The following is a 25225-nucleotide window of genomic DNA, read 5'->3' on the forward strand; positions in this document are numbered from 1 at the left end:
ACCTGATTCTCCTTTATCAGAGGCCAGTATGAGTAGTTCGTGATTACGTGCTTTTACATCATCCCCTGCATGCTTCATTAATTTGATTGGCCTCAGGTGTGCCTTTACAATGAAATGCTTTTCCTCATGCACGCTGGGACATGCAGTTCATTTGTGCATACTTTCTCTCTCCGGTGGGTTTGGGTACTCACACACAATTCAGGAACGTTTGTGCAGCCCTTCAGTGAGCTTCCGAATGGGATTACGCCTGCTTAAATGAATGCCTCAGCAGCGCCATGTACAAAAAGGATTTCATATATATGTATGTATTTTCTATATGCTCCGGGATCCCGCACATGGGCAGGGATTATTCATAGATTATGACTTTGATGAGTATACCCCTGGATGAGAACCATTCTGCCAGAGAGGAAGGGTACCTAAAAAGCCTGAAAGTTGAAATGGACTGACTAACATGGAACTCAAACACAACCTTGTGAATTAAACATGAATATGTGCCTTATTCTTACTGACTATAGCCAAGCGGGATTCATGGAAGCACACATCTTGAAACTCACTATCCCACGTGCTAAAGTGATCGCTAAAAGGAAGGCAGCCTGCCACAAGAGGTGTCTCAATTAACCTTTGTGGATTGGCTGTAGTGGAGGCCCCAAGAGTTTTGAGAAGACACCATTGAATTTTCAGGGAATGTCCCCTGACTGGTGGAAATATGTTTCAATCCCTTCAAGGTGGATATTAACTGGGACCATGAAAAGGAGGTTTGTGAATGACATTTCTTGTGAGCAATAATGGATGCAGGATGTATTTTTTTCAATAACAAACCCTAACTTGGCCAGATAACGTCACTTAGGAGCTTTCAGGACAAAACTGGGTTTGGAGTAGGTCAGCTTGACTACATCTAACATTATCAGGGTAATTGATAGAATGGCAGAAACTTCATTTTCGGAGATCAAAAAGGCATTTCTTATGATGCAGAGATCAACCTCTTCAAACCTTCTTTCTATCACATTACAGGCACTTCAGGAACAAAAAAGCATTTTGAAGAAAAAGAAAAGAATTTCCTATGAGTAAATACCACAACACATACAAACACCTAAATGATGTTGAGTAAACATAATTTCCAATTGTTTGGAAATACTACAAAAGTATGAAAGCATCCTGGAGGAGTGCCCTTCCTCAAAAGAACAATTGGAACTCGTCTGCCTCTAAATGCTGCATATCCAACATTTCCTAAGAGGCAAATATGGAAAAAGAGTTCCAATGAAGAATTCACTCAATTGTTCACTCAAATAGGAAATTGAACCAAGTAAATTTTTTGTGTATGAATTCAATAACATGCTACAAATAGGGGTCTAGAACGGAGTAATTCATACAGAATGGGAAAGCCATTCTATACAGTTTGGCGAGATTCTGTACAATGTGAAAGTACAAATAAATACAAAATCTAAATACGGACTCCCTTCACAGAAATTCTTTGATGGTGGGTTCTGTAGAATAAAAATATGGGAGAGATTTGTAGCTCAAGAATTTGCACTTAACCTGCAATGCAATATAATGTATTTTATTATTACTGTCATATGTTTTTAGTCTATATGAAACCAATATCCGGTCCTTTTGTTAGATCAGAGACTTTCATGATCAAAGAGGAAGAGGAGAAGGGGACAGAAGTTAAGATGGAGAGCACACTAAAAGGCGATAGAGTACGTTAAAAGACACTGTCATAGCTGTATATCCCCTAAGATCTATTGAGTGCAATGCAGACTATCCGACCGCAAGTGCCTTATTTTCATAGCAAATTTTCCCCAAGTTCTACATTAGATTTTAGAGAGGTTTAAAGTTGGAATCATTTCTTTAGACTCCAACTAAATGACTATATGACAGACCACGTTAAAGATACCAACATCCTCAGTAGAAACTACTGGAAAGAAGATGCTATAGCTTCGTTTTTTCTCTATGCAAATGCTCCTCGGAGGGCATCAGCTACCCAGAAACTAAACAACAGCTTCGGGGGTTCAATCATTTAAAAAACTGATTGTAGGTCCAAATCAATACATTTCTCAAATGTGTTACAGCAGGTAATGATATAAATAACAGACGTCACAAAATGTAACCAACATGGTTCTATTAAAATCTTTGTGCAACTATAGCATTCAATGACAGAAATGCAAGACTAATTTCACAAAGCAATTGATACAAAAATATACAGGGTAAGTTATAAATTCATTTATAAATTAACAGTATGTTTTATATGTATGCCGTAATAAACATACTTTACATATAAATTGTTGCCTGAGATACTCTGAGTGAGTAATTGTGTTTTTGTTAAGAAATGTACAGTATCAGCTCTGATTACCTCTTAAAAGACCTACAAAACAAAGTCTCACTTAGGGCACTGTATCAATAACAAATTCAAAAATGTGATAAGCAAATGTACGGCCATGGAACAATTTTTACATGTCATAAATGTTAAACTTTAACGTTATACACATACGTTTACATTTTTTGTTATTTTAAAAGAGTTACTGTTTGAGCTGATTATTAAAAATTACAGTAGAGCAATTCTGGAATGTTACAGGTCAGAAAAACAAAGAAATGGAAAAAGCAATACAGTAATTTTTACAAGTTATACCTTCAGTGCGTGTTTGGATGTTTCTACTATGTCAAAGCAAATATTAGCTCTAATCTGTTTTAGGAGAGTATATATCTTTTAAAGATTCAAGCTCTTCTATAAGTTTCTTGTTTTGAACTTCTAGTACTGCAACACGACTTTCCAGACATTTGACATACTCTTTCTTCCGACGTCTACACTCTTTTGCAGCTTCCCTACAGAAAGCAGAAGCAGAAAAGGCAAACAAAAATGAAAACAATTGACATGCCATTAAAATATATGATTAAGACCACGTAGAGCTATTCTGTATGTTCATGATTGTGGACAGTTGGAATTAAACTCCTCCTTGTACTGAACACTGAAAATATTATTCTTCCAAGAACAAAACTCCATCTTGAAGTCCACACAGCAATTGCCTCCTCCCATGCCTTACTTAATCAAAGTTCAAAGTTTAAAAAAAAGTCCCTCCAAAGGCATCTATTCTGCTTTACGACAGTAAAGATCTTTAAGTGCCTTTAGTTCCTCAATTAGAGTCTTGTTTTGGTTTTCAAGTACAGCCACCCGGTTTTCAAGACACTTGACGTACTCTTTCTTCTTCTTGCGACATTCCCGAGCAGCTTCCCTGGAAGCAACACAAGGCAAATGACTACCAAAAAACGACTTTCATCACAATACGTGTAAAGAGAAAATGTGTCCAAAATGCAAATATTTTACTTGCCAAATATGAGACGCATCCTCAACAGATACCTGTCCTAAATATATTACTTTTAAACGTCACCACATCGGTTGAAAGACACATTATAATGGTCAGCTATCATACATACAGGCTGGTCAGCTTGAACGTATACACCAAGAAAATGCTATACAATTTTAAAAACAATAGTGCAAGTCCTGACTTCCCTAAATATATATTATTTCATGTAAATTCCCAAAAGTATGTATACATACTGTATTTCTTAGTGCGTCCCTACTACTTGAAAACTGATTCATATTGTGATCATGGAAAAAAACGCCATTTTATTTCTCATCCCTGAGTGTATACTTAATGCACACAATTCAGCAATCTCTAATTCAAGTCATAATCATTTACAAAGATCACTTTAAGCAAAATCTACTGAAAAAGAAAAGCGACTACTTGTAAGTCCAAGCACAGATGATTTACTTGTTAATATCAAAATGCAAAATGAAGCAGAAGTAACCTGAAGAGGCATGAGAGGAAAGCAATGCTGCAGAGGCAATGGAAAAGCATGCTAACAATCAATAAATTAGATCATGCAGGATGGTATATTACATGCAGAAAGCAAGAAAGCGGGATCTTCATCTACAACACAGGTATGTTTACATGGCTCATATTCATGAAAGAAAATCAGCATTTAACCGAAAACCTACAGGCCTGATTCTCAAAGTTATTTGCACACCTAAGTTAAACAAGGGTGGACAAATACGTTAATTTTTTAGTGAAGAACTCACATTTTATTTTTATTAGCAAAACATGAATATGCACTTGTAAATGTTCACATCTAATAATACACTAGTATAGTGTAATGTTAAGGCTGTTAAAAATCTGTCTGCTTCAGGAGGTGTGTTGCAGACATTTCAAGGATGACATAATAGAGGAAACGACATACAAAAAGTTTGTGGTCAATTAATTAACTTATTGGAGGGACACCACTGCCCTGGAGCTTTAACTTCTGTCAAGAGCATAAGTAAATCTCTATCAACAACCGGGATGAGGAGGGAACACTGAACAAAATTGTGGAGGTACAGGGAAAGGTTTTCTCCAAAGTGAATAATATTTCCTATAAAAAGACACAGAATTCCACTTGGCTAAACATTAACATTTGCAGAAATGTATACATCTTAAATTTAGACAAGAATGTTTTTACACATAAGTAACTTGTAATTCATGAAGAAGTTTAATTCTTTGAAGCTGCATCTATAACTTCCTATGAGCATCCAAGGACATCACTGAGCATTTTGAAAAGTCTCAATTTATTTCAACAGGAAACATATATGTGAATAAATATGACTTTTAAAGAACTCATGTCTTACAGGCTGTGTTACCAAAGCATATAATCATTTTAAAAATCTAATAACATTGAATATTTTGTCTAGTAAACAATACAAACTAAAAACAACCAATGGCAAAGATAATTGCTCGTGCTTTGCCAATGCGAGACATTTTTAATTTGTGTCAGCATAGGCACAGCCAACAGCGGTGACCAGCAATCTTTCAAAGGACAGAAAATAATGTTTTCATACTTTCAAGAAGTCCTTCATGGTGCAACGTTACAATGCAACAAGAAGAACACCTTGAAATTAGGAAAAGATTGTTTTCTATTCTTTCAAGATCACTGCTGCGTTGCGTCAATCTGGGTTTAGAAAATACCTTTTGAAAAAGGATTGCTTTCCATGCGCTAGGATACATGCCACAGACAGAAAGAGATTAAGCAGTGTTGCAATTAGAGGAGCTAGTCCTGGGGCCAGTCCCTGAACTACACCTAGGGGACAAGGGTCAAGATGGTTTAGCAGAAAATATACTGTTACACCATGCTTCAACAGTAATAGACTGAAAAGAGGAAGAAGTAGGCACACAGGTGACTGACAACTGATCTGTCGTTAGATTTTTCAAGCGACAGCTCAGCTTTAATCTTCATTCAAATCGTATGTATTTTCTCCAAAACCTAATTTCAAAGCTTTTCAAATATTCCTTTTGAGGTTGCATTTAGAATCTGAATCAAAAGGGAGTTAAAATCAGATTTGATTAAATCAGATATGACCATAAAGAACAAATCACTTGCATTCGGTAGCAATCTTTCTGGTGGATAGATACTCTGTCTAACTGCTAGTTCCTCACCTTATGAATACTCTCCATTGGTCAGACTGGATCCAGAAACTATTCAGCAGTACAGCTGAGAGCCAGTAGGTGGCAGTGACATCCAGAGCCACGTATAAGCGCCACCAGTATGTGCTGACATCAGCTGCTTTCTAGGCTGTGTTTGCCCTCTGATGCAGAGCACATCAGCAAATGAGTATGACCTAGACCTAGATTAAGATCTTTTTAGAAAGAAGAGAGTCCAGTTAAAAAAAAAACAGTGAGGTCGGAGGGTTGGTGAGGAATATGCAGTTAGAGTATCCACCAGAGAGATCCATACCGAAACTTAACATAACTTTTACTTCTGATGGATACTACCAACCACAGATTTCGCACCTTAAGAATAGATACCATGACAACACTCATGTCAAAATGTCCTGCAGGACCTCATGAGCAAAATGCCCATCTCAATGAACTTCACTGTTGAGGCAGTATTGCTTCATGAAAGTGGAAAACGCAGCGCACATGGCTGCCTAATAGATGTCCAGGACAAACAGTCTGTGTGCTAGCACATTGATAGTAGCTTTGACCCTGGTGAAATGAGCCCCTAAACCCTCTTGAGGCGGTTTTGGGTCAGTGCATTTTTTTCTTTATGCAGAGAACAATCCTTCAAGAAAAGGTCCATTTTGCACGGCCTTACCGTTTATTGCTCTGGAAAACCCTACACAGAGTTGATTGTCCAATAAGTGCTTCCTCAAATGATCGATATAAAAAAATCAAAGCTCTTTCAGTGTCCAAACGATATAGTCTCTCTCTTCTTCCTTAAAGAGATATGGTGGAGCAAAGATTGCAGAAATCCTAAAAGATATACAAAGGAGTGACCGCTTCTGGTAGAAAGGAGGCCAGGGTCCTCAAAAACAAATTATTAGTGAAGAAGTTGGTGTAAGGTAGTTTTACACAGAAAGCATAAAGCTCAGTCACACGTCTATCTGATATTACGGCAATGAGAAAGGCTGTCTTCAAGGTCAGAAGTCTCAAGAGACAACTATGCAGGAGGTCAAAATGGGTGCACATCACTAAAGTGAGGACTAATTTCAAGTCCCACTTGGCAACCACAAAGGGTTTTGGAGGAAACAAGTGTTGCAAACCTTTCAGAAACCTCTCCACAACTGATGATTTAATTGAGGAAGGCTGTTCCAACAACAGCAAGAAAGCCCAAAGTAGCCCTCTGATACCGCACACAGAATTTAGTGGAGCGACACCTTGCCAGGATGACATCAACAACATCAGGGTCAGGTCAAAGGAGGTTAACTGTCGTCACTCAATCTCCAAGCATGGAGATCTAAGGCCGGCAGGCCCAGGTGCAGAACCATGCCCTGCTGCTGCAACAGCAGATCCTTCCGAAGCAGTAGCTTGAACAGAGGACAGATGCTCATGTCCAGGAGTTTCAGGTACCACACTCCCCTGGACCAAACTGGTGCCACTAAGATAACTCCTTTATCATTTCGGGCTGAAAAAGCAATGGTGGTAAGGCATACAGGAGTCCTGAACTCCACTCTAGACTGAATGCTTCTCGGAGCGAGAGCTGCTTTGGAAACTCCAGTGCACGGAAATGATGACATTGAGTATTCTCAGTGATGGAGAAAACATTGTAGGAAAAGGGCCTGTGCACCTCCTGGTATAACTGTCATTTGTGATCCGCTAGGCGCCTGGGTTTGTCCGCCTTTGGTTATAAAGAACTTGCAGTGTGTTTCACCACCAGAGAATTCCTATTAGTTATCCAGTCACTTCTGGAGGCACATGGTCCTGCTTGTTGCAGTACCATATGGAGAAGCTGCTGCCCGTGAACACCTGCACCAGCTGTCCTTTTAATAGTAGGCAGAAACGGTTTCAGTGGCAGGCAAATCGCCCCGACTCTGATGTGGAATCGAGTTTCTGCTGGAGACCAGAGTCCTCTGGTCTCCACTTCTTCAGATGGCCTCCAAAACCCAACAGTGATGCATTCATGAACGCCATCAGTTCTGGCTGAGCAAGGAGAGGGGCCTATCACTGACCCAATCACAGTCCAGTAGGCACCACTGCTGATCTTTTACTCTCGCCTCCGAAATCTGGATACAATTGGCCAGATTTTCCTGGTGTTGCGTCCACTGGAATTTCAGGTTCCACTGCAGAGCCCGCATGTGCCATCCAACTTGTGACACAATCAGGATAGAGGATGCTAAAAATCGCACCAGCTTCAGAGACGTCCACATTGGTATCCAGAACAGAGGCTGAAACATCGGGATCATATCCAGAATGACCTGGACTCTCCGTTCCAGGGGAAAGCCACAAAACCATACTCTGTCCAGAATGGCTCTGATAAAAAGGGAGCTTTTGCGAAGGAGTCAGGACTGACTTCAACTCAATGAAAGTGAACCCCAATAATGTTAGTAGGTTCTCGGTCATCTGAAGGTGGTTGATTACTATCTATGCCAAGCCTCAACAAATTAGGGGAAGACTGGTACCCAGACCTCCGCAGATGTGCTGTGACCACCAACATCACTTTTGTGACTATCCAAGAGGTGCTGGTGAGCCCAAACTGCAAATTTAAAATGCTCTTGGTCCACAGTAAACCGCAGGTAGCGTCTTTGAGACTGTTGTATAAGGTTCTGAAAATAAGCGTCATGCAGGTCCAATGCCACAATCTTATCTCTAGGGTCCAGGGTAGCGTTAGCATATTTAATTTGTACTTCCAAAGGAAGGTGTTGAGAAGGTGGATATCTAAAATAGGATAAAGGCCTCCATCCTTTTTTGGCACAAGTAAGTCGTGGGTGTAACACCCAGTTCCTACTTCCGAGGCTGGAAACCTCTCGATTGTCCCTTTGGCCAAAAGGGCCAGCACTTCCAGCCGTGAGACGGACTGATGTCCCCCCTCAGTACCCCAAAGGTGGTAAGAGTGGATGAGCAGAAATTAATGGAAGACACTGACAATTTGAAGGACCCACATGTCTGTAGAAAATCTAGATCCTGCCTCAGACAGAGTGCTCTGTGCAGGCAATGACAAACTAAAGGGGTTTTGCGGACGCTGAAGGGGTGGGGGACTGAGCAGCGTGGTGCCCCTGCTGACCTTGTTGTCTCTGGGAACCGTGGCCTAGGCTACACAAAGGCTGAACAGCCAGGCATACTGGAGGAGGAGTCTAGTGTTGAAGAATGTAGCCACAAAGAGGTCAAAATCACTGGTGGCACTGCCTTACGAGAGAAGACAGTCCCAAGGAATGCGCTATGGCTCTGCTCTCTTTAAAACACTCCAAAGATGAGTTTGCTTTATCCCCAAAAAGTGGGTTAGTTGAAGGACATGACCATTAAGGATGTCTGGACATACCCAAAGAATCACGCGGATCTTATTCAGGCATGACGACGGAGAGCCACACTGGTCCCTGATGGCGCATCTCAGTTGTGTCCAGTCCTGGGAGTATTATACATTTTGCCAAATCGCAATGATCTGGAATATCCTACATGAGAGATGCATGAATGTTATTTGGATCAGCCGGCATAACTTGGACCACTATGTCCTATAGGGCAGCAGAATGACAGCCAAAGAGAGAGCTGACAAAGACCAATCTTAGAGCAAGGCTCATGGAGGAGAATATCCTGTGCCAAAAGTCTCAATTTGCTTAGATTTACAATTGTTTGGAATAAGTAGTGGGGAAAGCATTTGTATTGGCCCTGCTGGCTGAACCTTGGGCAATCAGGCTCTCTGGGGTGAGATGCTGTATTAGAAAGGGAGGGTTCCCCAGACACAGGGCGATGGTGACGGGCAACCCGTTGACTGACGGGCAGCCTCGAACAAGTTTTAGCTCAATTGCTGCAAAGGGAGTCACTAAGGGCCCGATGTAGGAAATCTCGATTTACCTACTCTTAAATACCGAATCATACTGATTCGGTATTTAAGAGTAGGTAAATGGGATGTAGGTAATTTCTCTTTTTAAATTACCGAATCGGTAAGATTCGGTAATTACCGAATCGGTATTTACCGATTTGGTAATTGGGGGAAACATTGAAGGGTGGCAGGGTGTCACTTTGACACCCTGTTGCACCCCTCAATCGTGTATGGGTGCACATGTTGCAGACATACCATACATGCCCTAAGGGCATGTATGTCTGCAACATGGCAACGTTTGAAAAGCAAAAAAAATGCTTTTACAAGGCCTTTCATTATTTACCACCAACTTCTAGTTGGTGGTAAATAACGAATTCTTAAAGCCCTGTAGCACTGATTACAATGCTACCTACATCTCATAATACAGATTTGGTAATTTTATAGAATCTGTAAAATTACCTAATCTGTAAAATTACCGAATCTGTATTTTAGGTGGCCCTACATCTCATTTTCCAAATACCGGTTGGTAACGGCCGAAATTACCGAATTTCGGCCGTTACCGACCGGTATTTGCCTACCTACATCTGGCCCTAAGAGTCTTAGTAAAGGGCAACAGTGACTCAGTGGGAGCTTGACCAGGTTGCAATACTTTGATTAGGACATTCATTTTGACATCCATGGTTGGTAGTTGCAAGTCTAGGACTTCTGCTGCCCTTTACATCAAAACAGTAAAAGAGGCACTTTCTTCTATAGCAGGACCTGGGGGAAGACCCAAGAGCAGTATCAGACGAAGTTTCAAACCCACTGGCATCCTGTAGCTCTTCAATTGCTGTCATCATAATGGGGAAGATAAACGTTCCCTTCATCATAGTTGTCTTTCTCTGAATCCCTACCAAAAAGCATATGTAATGTCTGGCTCCCCTCATAGCCTGAGCTTCTCCCTGGTATTTTAACCAGAGTTTTACTCACAGATTATCCAGTGTGCATCTGAATGCGTAGAAAGAAAAGAACTGATGTCAGAGCTCATGGTTAGCTCTTATATGCAGCTCCACATGTAACATACGGAGCGTAATAACGTCAGTGCGAAGCCGCACAAAGTCACCCACCAGTAGGCAGAGGTGCTGCTGAAAAGTTGCCAAATCCAGTCTGATGCCTGGGGAGAATTCACAAGGTGAGAAATCTGTGGTTAAAAGTATCCATCAGAACATTTATTTGTCTGATTTGGGTATTATCTAACTCAATATGCAGTTTTTGTGACTTTTATTATCTCTTTCTAAAGCAACACAGCTTTTAAAATTAAGATCTGCTACCAGTGCAATACAGGGAGCGGCAAGGGTTATCTGCTAAATTCACTTACACATTAAGACAATTAAGTTCACTCCAGAACCACTTATTCTGAGCCATATAACTATTATTCATTAAGATACTTGATTTCAGGAGTGCCTTGACATCAAGAATCTAAGAATCAAGGCTACTCAAATGGTACTTTATATCATCAATAGATCGTTGTGTTAATTGAGCAATTTAAGCTGAAAGTTAATTGGTTTTGATCTTGTGCCAGTTGGACTTCTGTCTTTAAATTAGTGTACTTTGAGTTTTAGCTTGACCTAGCATCTTATGTAACATGGGATATAAAAGAGAAACGCTAAATGATGTATCAAATAATTTCAAATTGGGCGCCTTTTTTCACAGCCTCAAAAATTGTGAAAATGGGATCCATCAGTGGGTGGCAGAGGTCCTGGTGATTGCACATATTCATGCTCTGAATGGTGCAGATGGGGTTCCCATGTCGTGCTCATCCCCTGCAATCCTCCTCCTAGTCTGTCCCCAGAGGAACTTGTTGGAGAGCAATTAAACTGGTAAACTTACTGCCTCGTGGGGGGAGGGAGGACATGGGAGAAGGAGCTTTAGGAGGGGATGAGGATGCAGCACACCAGACTAGGTCAGCAGCAATGAGTTCCCACGTGGATTAACGTGATGTAATTTGTTGTATTACCATCTGAAGTACTGATGGCCACTTATGTGGCTCAAGAATTTGATGTGCCCTCTGCTATAGGCCAGTATAATCTGCTGCAGGCAATGAGATTTTATGATTCTCAGTCCCCCGAACAAAGTAATTGTGACCTCCCTAATGTCTGTTTCATGTGTTCAAGACTCAGTCATGCCCTATGGGGTGAGCGCCTAACTGTTCTGCCCTGAGCCTTGAGTGTCAGAAGAGCAGGCGCAGGAAGGTCCACCGGCATTCTCCTGCTGGGCAGCTTTGATAACAGCAATCTCTACATGTAGGTGGGGGAGAGGTTACCCCCACCGTGCAGCTGTGCAGGGTGGGCTGAATCCTGTCTTAGCTCTTACCAGCCTCTGATGCACCACATACCCTGAGGCACCAGCAGAGCATCCAAGGCTTTGGAAGCAGAGATGGACCGCTACCGCCTCCCCAGCGCAGCACCCCCACAAGTGATACTCTCTTCCTAAAGGCTGTCTTGTCACTCCCACAGGAAACCATCAGAGGCAGACCTATCTTGGGGAGGGGTGGTCGCACCCACTAGGCAGCAGTCCACAATGAGTGATGTCCTGGAGGCCCTTGTCTTGGTCTCACTCCAGGTCCCAAGATGCACTCCCACAAACCTCATTAAAGCGTCCACTAAATGGGATAGGGGAGAGAGGCTATTGTCGCCCCCTAAAGGAGTACCTCCTCCAAGTGGTACTCTGTCCCCAGAGTAGGGTGGACTACTCCAAACGGGCAACAGTGAAAGGAGTGCGCTGTCCTGCAGCCCTACGTCTAGGCTTCTCCCCATGCCCTGAGTTGCAGCTTGTTAGGCATCTGCAGCCTGACAACTGCAATTTACCCATGGGGCAAGCCAAAATTCTCAGCAGGTTGCGAAAAAGAGAGGTGGTATGGTCCTCCTGGTGGCAGTGTTTTTGCTCCAGTTCCGCCCTAGTTTCTCTCTCCTACCTTGCCGGGAGCTTTGCACATTCAGTAACCACAGTTGTTATGCTGTGCACACAGCAAAAATACTGGGAGGCTGCTCCTCTGGAGTTCACCAGCAACCAGATGGACTTGGCTTGATGCTCAGGTTAGCAGAGCTCTATATCCCTGTGTGCAACATCTTTGGAATGTTGTCAACGCCACTTAGCTTCACAATCTAAAAGTTACAATAGCCATGTAACCATATCTCCCACACAAAATCAATGCATGTAATCTATGTGTTTCAATGGAAATAAGTAACAATACCTAAAAGCACAATGTAGTTAAATAACAACACAAACTTAGTAAGTAATATGATATGCATAGTTGTTTGACTGACAGTGTTATGGTAATATAATTTGTAATATGACCTCAAAGATCATCTAGAAAATGTTAAATTGCATCTCTTCAATGAAGGATGAGGTTGTGTGCAATGCAGTTAGTGCACTACTATGGTTGGCATGTCTGCTGTGCGTGTTATGGATTGCAGAACCAAAATTTGTGAACTTGAGGGTTTTTCAATTTTAATTCCTAACCAGAACTGTACTTTAGCTATGATTTTTAAAAGGATTTCAGAGTTGCTTTTTTTAAACATATGTTCAGATGTTAAAAAACATATTCTAAACATAACTTCAATTTAACTGTACTTTTTCAGTGAATTTCTGTGATGTTTGATTATATGCTTCTTCCAAACATCAATCTGCACAGGTAGACAACTCTTATGTGCACATCTTTTGGCTGGGTGCAGCAAGGATTCGCTGTAAGGCCTGCTTATCGACCAGGCACTGCGGCCAGGCCCTTTCATGTAGCTAACTCCTACCGCCCGCAGAGTTCAGCTACGTACAGCAGGAGTTAGTCGTAATATCTGGGCATCATCCATGTCCTGCATCCACCCCACCCCTCGCGTGGTCAACTCTACCTGCGCAGAACCTTCTGTTAAGTTTTGCAGGGCCTGGCCTTTGGACAGACTCTGAACATAGCTCCTCGTGGGCAGCCAAACATTGCTTTGTACAGCCCTCAGCTGTATACAGTGGGGGCTGGATGGAGTGCCTGACCTTTGACCAGACCCTGTGCCCACATCCTCAGGCAGCCAACCTCTGCTGCACAAAGCATTTGGCTGTGCACAGTAAGAAGTTGGCTGCAGGAGTAGGCCAAAGGTCAGAACCTGCACCCACTCAACTCAGGAGCGATCAACCACTGCTCATGGGCTGGCTAAGTCCAGCTGTAGTGCACCAAATAATTTCCCCCTGGATTTGTGAATCAAGTGCTGGAATTCCGAATCCTAAGACACCCACAGTGTGCCCTAGAACCTTGGAGAGTCAAGGATTAGCAAATATGGCACAGGATGTGCAAATCCTCTGATAAAAAGGATTTTTGAAATATTTATTTTAAAGCCTAGGGTACCTTTGGGGCGTCCACACAAGCAGCTGGGGATCGGGTTAGGCATACCCTGTCTGTTTTGCCCTTTTGTTTTTAAATCTCTAACTTTTTATCTCTTTCAAAGTCATTTAACACTTTTTTGTAAAGCTAGTTTGTCAAAACCTACTCCCCATTTTTCTCCCAACCCATCCCTTCTGCGGAGTCTGGCCACTTGCCATTTCACTGATGGTCAAGAGTAAGGCTTCGCCAAGTGCCCATGAAAGTAAGGGCTCATAAGAGGCTAGAACAGTGTGCGAAACCCAAGGAAGGACATTTGTCTTGAGTTCAACAGTAGGCAGTTGTAGATCTTGGACCTAAGCAGCACGTATAATCACTACAGCATTCACCTCCATTGGGGTTCCAAGGTGTGAAAGCAACCCTGTATCAGGGGTAGTGTCCAGCCCACTGGCCTCCTCCAATTCATAAATATACTGTCCTCATCGTAACGCAGGAGTAAATCATCCACCCTTATCACCATAATTATTATCAGGTGGCAGCAAACTGGTCAGAATCCAAGCAAAAATTATAAAGGCGCCCCTGAGGAAGACTTCATAAGAGAGGAAGTGCTTTGTCTCCATCAGAACATACAGGAACCAGAAAGTGCAACCTTGGGCCGGGTTCCAACCCCTGAGTCAGCAGGTGCTCAACATCCAGTGTCAGTGGGATCGGCTTCACTGATGAAGGGACCAATGCAGCTATAGAAATCAGAATAGAAGTCAGCACTGCAGTCAGTGCAGAACCTTAGGCAGGTTCCAGGGGTTCAGACCGAGCCAAGGACAGATCAGCCAACGGTAACCTGAGTGAAGGCTGCTGAAGTTCCTTAGAAAACAAAAAACACGCCCGAGGGAGATTGAAGGCAGCGAAAAATTGACAGCATGGCTTCTTTAAATGTATCGACCTGCTGTGGCTTCTAAGCTGGTCCGGGGAATTTGGGGTGCTGGAGGACTAGATGTGGAATCGGTTACTCAAGCGGAGCTAGAGAACAAGATTAGTTGCCACCTTAACAACCTGACAACTTCTCTTCAGACAGAGGGAGGCGGATAGGGTCAAGTCTTGTTTTGACTTCTACTTCAATTTGGACTTCGACCATGAAGAAGTCCAGACACTGGAACGACTTTGAGTGTGGAAATGGGTCCATACACTCAACTTGAATCAGGAGCAAGGTCCATGTCTTCTTTCATGTGTTCATTGACATACAGCTTTGTTCCCAGTCCCAGCTGGTCTTCGTGTGCATGAGGGCACATACTTTGAGTAGTGCCTGAGCTTGAAAACCAGAGGCGGACCTCATGAGGATCCGTCACTGACATTTGTTTCCAACAGTCACTGCACGGTTTGAACCCTTGTAGGCTTTGGTGGGGACATTGTTTCCTTCACGCTGCAAAAAGAGAATTGAAAGGATTTGTCAACTGATAAAAAAGGGAGTGGATCTCCATATACGTGTTTGAAGGCTCAGAAAGATAGGAACTGGCATCAGCGCACATATGTAGCTCTTCTCCATTACTTCTGGGGCAGATGAAGGCTAACGTGGAGCCAGATGACCCTCCTAGCGGTGCATAGCAGCACTTCTGTTAAAACTTCCAAATCCAATCTGGCGCTCGGAGAGTACTTTAAAAGGTGAGGAATCTACAGCTAGAAGTAGCCATCAGATCTCTACACAGTTAACCTTATAAATAAGAATTTTTCTCTTCTTTTCATAGCAGACAAACAAGCAGTACAGTTTAGTATTTCACTATTTTCAATAAATGTTCCCCTTTTTGTCACACTACCTACCCCAAAATAAATATAACATAAATAATACATAGCAGGTAACTAAGTAATATGGTCTGATATTGCCATTTTGGTGTTGAATACATTAATTACCGGTAATCCTAGTTCTCTTCCAGGAGTATCTTCATCAAAGTCATAAGCACTGAATATTCCTGCCTACGTGCAGGGACCCTGGAGTACATTAAAAATATTTATAAATATACATATATACACACATATATATATATGGTGCTTGAACGAGGGGCGTGGTGTCGCCGACGGAGAGGGAGATCTTCATCTGGATGCGGTCGACTTCTAGGCCATATAGTCAAATTTTCTCTCTATCCTTGAGAGTGTGCCTGGAAAGGGTTTAGCAATGCTGGCAGGTCTCAGGAGCATGTGCCTTAGGGAGACGGAGAATACAAACAGAATGATAATCTGTATTAGCCTTCCTTCTTTGAGCCACAAGAAGGGCAAGGATCAAATAGAGAAGGCATCTTTTGACAGAAAAAAGGTAAAATTCAGTCAGGAAATACAAGCTCCTCACTCCAACAGGTGAAAGACGTTGAGTGAAAAGGAACTAGCAAGTTTTAAAAAGGATTCTTTTGATAAAAAGCCCAAAAAAGTAAGAGCTGAAAAATCCAGGGTCCTGACTGAAGGAGCCAGAAAGAACAACTGACCTAACTGTCAAACCTGAGGCATGATGGGAGGCTAAGGGGTCATGGCTGCCTTAAAGGCATGGTGCCAGTTTTTTTCTTTCATTCTTTATCCGTTATGTGTTTTTACAATGTAGCCTATGGGCTAAAATGCCTGTCCTTTTACAAGGCAGTTTGTGCAGTTATATAAAGAGATTTGAGTGCCTCTTTGTTTTCCTTATCTTTCTCCCTACAAGTGTATGTAAGGCAGTTAACAATAGAATACAAGTTTATTAATACTAATTATGGATGCATTGTTTAGCTTTGATTTTCAATAAGGCCACATTGTCTTATTTTATGGAATTTTGTTTTAGAACCAAGTCACAAGGAAAGAGTAAAAAAAGGTGAAAAACAAGAAAAGGGAGCAGGGTAGAAACACCCTGACCCCTTAGGCCTAATCAGGGGTCCCACAAGGACCACCAGGGCCACAAAAAAGCATTGTTTAATATAATTTCGGCCGAATTCGCGCTGGGTGCGCGAATCAGGACGAAATTATAAAAAAAATTAACGAAGCTTGTTAAAAAGCCCCCGGTGGGCCAGGTCTCGGGGGCAATACTATTTATGGTGTGGGGGCCCGTGGTGGCATCCACAGCCCCAGGGACTGCCACCTTCTCCGGGGCTCTATGATTTATGCGCGGGGGCACCTCCCGGGCTTAAATAAAATAAGGGTGGGGGGCCTCGCGGGCCCCCTCCAAGCCCAGGGACCACCATCTCCCCAGGGCAGTCATTAAATTAGGGTGTGGGGCCTCGTGGGCCCCCCCCAAGCCCCACGACCGCCACCTCCCGGGCCTATATTTAGTCATTAGTTTTGGGGTCTCAAGCCCCCCCACACTGCCCTGGGGACCACCACCTCCTCGGGCACTAAATATTCAAATTTGGACCCCCGTCCCCGGGGACCACCACCTCCCTGGGCCTTTAAACACATGGAAGGGGGGCCACGCGGCCCCCCTCCTGGAGCCCTTGATGGCCCTAGGTACCGCCACCCCCAGGGCCGGCTCCTGCAGAGTCACGGGTGCCCCGCCCCGGGACATTGCTGTTTGCTATGGCAGGCGGGAGCACGGCTCCCGCCCTGTCATAGAAAACTCTGCTTTGCTTGATTGAAGTGATAGCAGGAAAACCTGCTCTCGCTTCAGTGAAGCAAAGCATGATTTCTTTTGAGCAAGGGAAGCTGCATGTCAGCAGCTCCCCTTGCTCAAAAGCAATGCAGACTCCTGCGTTTGCAGCGTGGTGTAAAAAGTGGCATGGCCTCAGAACACCTCTCTGCAACGCAGCTCTGTGGCACTTACTGGAAGTAGCTGGGGGGCTAGTTGGCCCCCAGGGACCCTCAGGATTCAAGGGGACTTAATCCCCCAACTTACAATGCGCCAGGGGGCATGTTTGCACAGCGGTGCAGGGAGCGGGCGGACCTGATATAACAAGTTAGCAATCCTGCTGTGTGGGACTGACTGGAGGTAATAAAAGGGGTAGTTGATACAGGAATGATGCTAAATGACATGGGCATAAAAAACAAGGTGATGGTTGGAATGCTTGAATTAATCTGAGTCATCGCTCGCAATCGTGCGCCTACATCCCAATCCAGCGTCTTTCACCAATACTGCAATATGCAAATCAGTCTTGGCCCGCTCCAATAGGAACAGTCAACCCAGCACTGTCAGGCCAGATCCTCCCTGAACTGGACACAAGCAACCCAGGACTGGTTTCACTCTTATTAGGGCTCATCAGCCATGTATAGCTTGGTTCCAGTGGCACAATGAGCATGGGACTCAAGTCTGGACATGCCTGTCACACTTAGAGCATCAAAATCAAGGTGATGGATGGAATGCTTAAATTATTGTCAGCCACTAGCAAATGCTCGGACCACATCTCCATCTATCGTTTTTGTCCACCATGCCCACTGAGTTTGGACTCAGCCACATACAAATCAATTACATGCTCAATGACCTGGCGCAATTCTTTTGCCAAATGTTATTCTGCATCATTGGTGGTAGCAATTTCACCACCTGACGTGGCAGATAATTCTAATTATGGTGGGCAAAGTGCAACACAGAGTGCAGAAGCGTGCCACCAACCCACCGACGGGCTGCCAGCCTGCCTGCAAGGATATATATAAGTCTGCACGTCCATAAAAAGAGCATGTAAAGTAGACTTGAACTAACAAATTACAAATGCTTGAGTGATATAAATATTCGTACCTATTTTTCATAAGTCTTAGTTCTCTTTTGCGTGTAGCCTCTTCTGCTAATTGCTGAGGACTGTGCATTGTTCCTGGTGATGCAGCCATTACGACACCTTGTGGCAATCCACTTGAAGGAGTTCTTATTTGGTACGTTGGCATGTCTCCTGTGGCAGCTGTAAATACAAAATAGATGTTAGTTTTCCATAATATCATAATATGTATTCAAGTAATACTGCATGAAAGGGTATTCAACAAATAACTGATACAGTTAAACACGTGTATTGTGATATTAAAGATCAGCAGTGTAGTATACAGCTCCATGTGCTTTTATTACCATATCTTGTAGAAAGCAACTTAGGTCATTTCCAAACAAAATGTTTTTTTGGTCACATAAGAAGCTCTTAGGCCCGACTGAAAATAATGTTATGGGTTGTAATAGGCTAATTGTTAATTAGCTAAATATGTATTATTAGTTGCTGTACAACTTTACAGATACATGTAAAAAAGACTCAGCATTTATTATCATTTTAATGTTTAAATGCATAGATCTTGTACAGTGGAGACCCATGTGGTACACCCACCAAGTAGCATTTCTAACACTGTAGTCTATAGTCTACACAGTTAAATATGTAAGAAAGGTACAAAGGGGAAATAATGCAAGAGAGAGTTAAAGGAATTTGGATTTTGGTGTAGTTTGAAAAATGACGGACAGCATTGAAAAGTAAATTACTTGTAGTCCTGGTTCTTCATCAAAGGCTCTTCACAAATTGTGATTAGCACTGAGTCAGCCCACTTGCGCAGTATTCTGAAGCACGTTTAATAAGAGGTGAAATCTCAACTGACAAAAGTGTAATTAACTGAATTTGCCACTCTACTAAGAAGAAGTCCTTATGTAATGCATAATAGATTGGAATGGAATCAAACTGCTGATTTACCAAAAATGTATAATTCCTAATGGAATACATAACAGATCTCAGATCTCCTCACCGCCGCCTCCATCCGACATGCCCACACCATCCTCTTGGGTGACTTAAACCTCCCAGACAACACAAGCCAAAAAATAAAAAGTGATACTCTCTCCATCCTCGACACAGTCAACATAGTACAGCATGTCACACAACTAACACACTCTAACAACCATATTCTCGACATTATTTTTCCAACTTAACCAACAATAAAATGGAAGCCACCCATATCCCTGGATTGTAATGGCCACTTTGCCATCCCTATCTCCCTGCTTAGATTCCTCCCACCAGAGCATGGTCAACAAAAAAACGAAGATCAAACCTTCTGATCCTTCAAAGACTTGTCCTAAAACAATCAAAGGCTTGAACTCATCTCTCACCCTACCAACTCCATGTCCGATGCCAACACCCTTCTGAACAACTTCAAGAATTTTTGGAAAATTATGTGAAAATCCATGCCCTAAATAAAACCTGCAAGAACAAGCCGAAGCTTTCAGTATCCTGGTACTCTAAAGATCTTGCTGACAATAAATGATCCAATCGTAGACAGGAAACAAAATGAAAGAAAAAAATAGAACTCTTAATGACCTCATGGTACGTGTAAGAAATTGGGTTGTTGGATGACTGGTGTTGGAGCCCTGGTCAAGCAGCAGCCTCCATTCTTCCCAGAGTAAGGCACAGGCCAACCCTAAACTAACCTGTGCTCAACCCTCTGGAAGCTTGGCACATAGCAGTCAGGCTTACCTTAAAGGCAATGTGTTAAGTATTTGTGCAACACTTCAAAGAGTAATAAAGTGAAAACCACCACACAAAAAGGATCCCACATCAAGTTAGAACTATAGAGTGATTTTTAATGAATAAAAGAAGAGCAAAATAACAAAAATCCAATCAGTAGAACAGGAGATATGCAATTTTAAAGATTTTAGTGAAAGTAGCGGCAAAAAAGCACAAAGCACCAACTGTGGCTATGGTAGCACAGGACTGGGACAACATCACAAGTTCAGGCCGACTACGATGGAGTGTGGGCCGGCTATAAGGACCCAGTTAGGCCCGCTGAACAAAGTAACTTAAATCCTGGTTTGCGAAGCATTGCGAGGATCCACGTTGAAGAAGCATAGCACAGCTGAGGCGATGAGTTGGTTCTGAGATGCGGTGAGCTAGCGATCTGAGGTCCTACGTCATCGCGGAGTATCCAGTCGATGAGGGCTTGCGTTGGGATGTCCAGCATCAAGGATGTGTCGCGCAGTTGGGGCGATGCATCTGTTCGGAGGGGCTATGAGGCTGCAATGTGTAGTCTGACATTGTTGGCAAGGCTGCAGTTGACGAGAGAAGTGAGGGCCTGCACTGAGGATGCATCGCGCAGTGGCAGTTCAAAATTCCACGTAGCAGCTGTGATGCGTTGGTTCCGTTGGATCTACAGATGCTGGTAGAGCACCTTAGGCCCACTTTCAAAGGACCAGGACAGGGGTGGCACCCCTAGGAAGGGTAGACTCACAGATAGCAGAGGCCAGGTGCTGGTGTCAAGGTTGTGGGAGCCTTCAAGTCGAGGCTCAAGTCAGGAGGCCAGCCAATTATCCCTTGAAATCACTCTGGTGACCCTGGGTTTAACAGAGGCTGGCCCAGTCCTACTGACACAGGAAAAAGGGCAGCAGGGCATTACAGCAGTCCTTCAGAGCAGCAGTCCAGGAGAGTGGCATAGCAGTCCGTCTTCCTGGAAGAGTATCCACAGTTCCACAAGTGTATTGGAGAGTTGGTGTCGGAGGTCCAGTATTTATACCTAGTTGTGTCTTTGAAGTGGGGAGAAGCTTCTAGAGGCATGCCTTTTAAGTGCTCAGGTGCCGTGCCATCCCTGCCCTTCCTCCAGACTAAATACAGCCCTTTGTGTAGAGGCAGGGCACAGCCTATTCAAGTGTAAGTGGGGCTGGGCCCAGCTCCTCAGTAACATCCTGCAAGTGATGTCCCATCAAGGCACACCTAAGATCCCTATTGATGGTCATCAAGACATACCTACGATCCCTACTGAGTGGCTGTCTAGGAGGAATACACAAAGCACAACTGCCAGCTACACCCAGTCGTGTGACTAAGAGATGTGCTACAGGCACCAAAAGGTTAAGGCAGGAAAATGCAAACTTTCTTAACAGTGGCATATTCAAAATTGTAGTTTAAATTCCAGAGTCACCATAAGTTAGGATTTTCCATTACAATTCCAAAGACACAAAACATGAATTGATGTCGGCTTCCATTTGAAAGTTACATCTTATTAAATGTAACAAGGTAACTCCAAAGCTATCCTATGGGAGAGGTATACATACACCTTGCAATAATGAAAAACGAATTTAAGAGATTTTCACCATCAAGACATGTAAAACTAAAAAGTACATGTTCAACTTTTTAAATGCATTGCACGCTGCCCTATGAGTTAATATTTGTGTGCATATGTTAATACTGTTCAAATTTGCATTCATGGTTCATTAATTTAAAGCCTTTATTATTAGGGTGAGCGCTCTAAGTAAACGTAAATTCTGACTGCACTACTGACAGTGGTTCCAGTATAAAAATGTGTACACACTGTTTCAAAGTTTGGCAATATGAGGCTATGCATAATGCTCCGAGAATGCTCTCTGATTAGATGCAAATATTTGCAGAAGCTTGAAAGCAAGATTAATGATTCTTAGCTTTCAATATAAAATGTTCCTCAGAAAATAAAAGAAGGGAAAAATACATATTGCTAAACTACTGTAAAATTTCAGGTACCATTTCTTTGCAGCATCATTCAGTAAAATGTGTACATGCATGCTAGTATTTCCCAAAAATATTCATATTGGAAGATCAGTGTAACCAGTTTCAATAAGATTATAGGAAATATAAACATAAACAAGCATTGGTAAAGCCAGTAGGTCTGAAATTGGTGGTCAGCTTTTTAGTTTTGGCAATGTGTAACTTGTTTTGCCATGGTTTTTGTAAAACCTTATTGTTGAGAGGAGCCTGGCCCTCACCATTATAACAAACATTGGCAAAAGCAAAAATTGTTTTTGGTCTCAAAAAGCACACACTGTCACATTAGTTATTAGCACTGAACAAAACTACTTTGTGTGCCAATATGCTCCTTGTGAAAGAGCAGAACGTTGTCACTCGCAGTGAAGCCAGCAGATACAGAGAGAGAGAGAGAGAGAGAGAATTTTAATAAACCCAAAAGGTCATGGTTAACGCCAGACCAAATTAGGGGCCCAATTAAAAGTGCACCCTTGGTATATTTCCTTGCATTAAGTGCAGCTATATGACTTTCGTGAATTCACAAGAATTTACAGAAGTAGGGCAAGAAATTGTACTCCTAGAAAATATTTGTGAACTGCATTTTGGCATGAGCAAATATGCATGTGTAGATTTGCTCATGCGGAACCCAGAGTATTTGCAAGTTAATTTTCCTTCTAACCATACTTTTCCCAACTCTGGGAGAAGGTTTACGTCTGCCATTCTCAGGAGTAAATTTCCAACATTTCTCAGTATGGGAAAAGATTAGAGAAGAGTTGTTGAAAACCCTTAAAACATGCAAGTTAGTAGGTTTTCACAGACTCAAAAGGGCATTTCAACCCTGGAACTATTGCTTACCACTACATTCAGTCCCAGGATGTAGATCTGCCGAAATGTGGCAACCTAAAGGGATTGCTAGTATTCAAACACTATGAGCCCTGGCATAATCAGAGAAGCTATACAAGAGCTCCTATATAATGAGATTGCTGCCATAATTTGTCGCCGCACTACATGGCACCAAAGGGACAAGTGGATTTTGTTACAGGATAAGTAGATTTATGAAGCAACCTGCCCCATGAACAAGTAGATATTTTAATTAATTCCACACCCCTGCTTAAGACCATCCCTTCCCATAGAATCCTGCAATGGTCAGCCTTTAATGCCCTTCTGCAGATCTCATGGATATACTCAACTCCCTCAAAACCCCTTCTAATGAATATGATGTCTTCCATCCTCCTTTATCAAAGCTCTATTTAGGGACACACTATCTCATCCCTACTCAGCACTGTGAATGTTTCCCTCACTCAAGGCATCTTCTTAGAAGCTTTCAAGACAGGCCAGAGTCTCACACTCATAAAGACCATGGCATCCTCCCAATAGCCGGCCCATCACTCGCCTACCATTCATAGGTAAGATCATATCAATGATAACCATCAGTGAAAACTATTGCCTGCACAACAGATTGAACCAGGGAGGAAAGACATTTTACACTGAAATAGAAGGAATGTTGGGTCAAGAACACTTACTCAATAAGTTTGCAGACAATACAGAGAAAGAGAGATTGAGCAATTATTAGAGGATGAGTCAAAATAGGAGTTTTCTTTTTAACGCAGAAAATAGGAGTGTGTAGGAATAAGTGAGGAAAATAGCAGATGAAAGAGAAAGTAGAAGAAGAGAAGTGAAAAGGGTAGCAAATTAAGGTCTTCACAGTGTCAATGAAAGACTTGGTCGCTTTTGTAGCATGTTCCCAGCGCCACAACTAACGGAACAGGGCAAAAAGGTGCAGGGTGTGGTAACATCAAACTTCCCACACAACGTGGGAAAAACCGCAAAGTGTAAGCTACTGAGAAGTAGCTGACTGGAAGTGTTAGAAAGCAGCTGTTCCAGATTGATCCTAAGCTCCCAGAAGATCTGGATCTCTGATGTGAACTAACAAGGGAAATAAGGTTTCCCCAGATGAACGCCCACTTTGAATAAATGACAGTCGAGTGTGTTAAGTTGATACCCTACTTAGTATAGCATTCGTGTGGTGTGCTCCGTCATAAGAGTTTGAGTGATGTCCCTGACCTTTGTGAGGACTGCAGATCGTAGCTCCTAATGGGCAGGCGAGAATGTATATGGTATAATTTCCACCTCTCTCTCCTGCAAGAGTTCACTGTTTTTACTTTGCAAAAGTATATTATTGCATGTAGTCAGCTTATAAACGTACCAATATTCAGCAAAACTATGTGAGGCCCTTTCAGAAAAGGCAATAAAAATATATTTTTTAAAAGTGTAGGTCACCAAGCTTGTGATTTTCTTTGGTAGAGCAGGCAAGCTACCCCATATCCCATAGCATCTTAAAGCACATTCTTTACTGACACTCACTTTTTTCCTTCTGGTGCCACTGTTACCTTGAAAAAGAGTCCTCAAATATTCAGAGCTGGCTCTTAAAGTGCATTCTGCGTTCTTTAGTTGTGGGTGGTACTCACGGCTCATTTTCAAAGCCCACAAGAAATATCGAATGCTAACTGGTCAGAAGGAATTATCACAGACAAGCAACATTTTCCTCGGTCAGAAGACCTTCTTTCACTTCAAGCACTAGGGTGAAGGTCAACAAGTAAAAAGAGGCTTCACTAGCAAGACGTCTATCCTAAACATCCTACATACAATTAGACCCATCCTAATAATATTACCAGCCTTCCCATTCCCCGTTTTGCAGCCCAGTTTTGAAGCAAAGTAGATTTTTTGTGTCTGCCTGCTTTGTACTCCTTGTACATAAAATGGTATATTCTGCGTCAGCTGTGTGGGGTTCTTCTTCCAAAGTGCACACCTAGCTTGTCCAGTTCAGCCTTCCGAGCTATAAAGGAAATCTGCTGCCCATGTGCATGCTTATAATGGCTGCACTGTGTCTCTTTGACCTCTGAATGAGGAGAGGTGCCATTGATTCCATTCAGTGACATATGTTCTATTTGGTTGCCCCAGGGGATATCGTCCAGTCAACTTAACAAATTATTTTCAAATAGGGTCCTAGGGACTGATATTTAAAGACCAGGTATTGTTCTGTCCCCACACTAAACCTGAAAAAACACACAAAGAAAACTACCGGTCTAGAAGCAAAGTGATAAGGACTAACACAGAGGCCAATGTGTCTAGGTCAGTAAAGTAACTATTCACAATACATAGGAAAAAAATCCCATCAGCCCACCGTGGTGGCAATTGTCATCATCTGGGATCACGTCTGCACTAT

At 42.6% G+C, this 25225-nt stretch overlaps 1 protein-coding gene across 6 annotated transcripts in view; it reads right to left on the reverse strand.

The window, feature by feature from the left end:
* Positions 1 to 2104: 2104 nt before the first annotated feature.
* CREM (cAMP responsive element modulator) overlaps positions 2105 to 25225 on the reverse strand; it is an 837541-nt gene continuing 814420 nt past the window's right edge. For 5 of the 6 annotated variants that reach the window (XM_078663314.1, XM_078663316.1, XM_078663317.1 and 2 more), the window contains 2 exons: positions 18297 to 18453; positions 2677 to 3227 (listed from right to left, as the gene is read on the reverse strand). In XM_078663314.1, the coding sequence (XP_078519440.1) occupies positions 3083 to 3227; positions 18297 to 18453 (302 nt within the window). In that variant the 3' untranslated portion in view covers positions 2677 to 3082. Of the gene's footprint in view, positions 3228 to 18296; positions 18454 to 25225 lie in introns of all 6 variants that reach the window. The other variant, XM_078663315.1, reaches the window with a different exon arrangement.

Source organism: Lissotriton helveticus, chromosome 10, assembly GCF_964261635.1.
Source record: "Lissotriton helveticus chromosome 10, aLisHel1.1, whole genome shotgun sequence".
Lineage (NCBI taxonomy): Eukaryota > Metazoa > Chordata > Amphibia > Caudata > Salamandridae > Lissotriton > Lissotriton helveticus.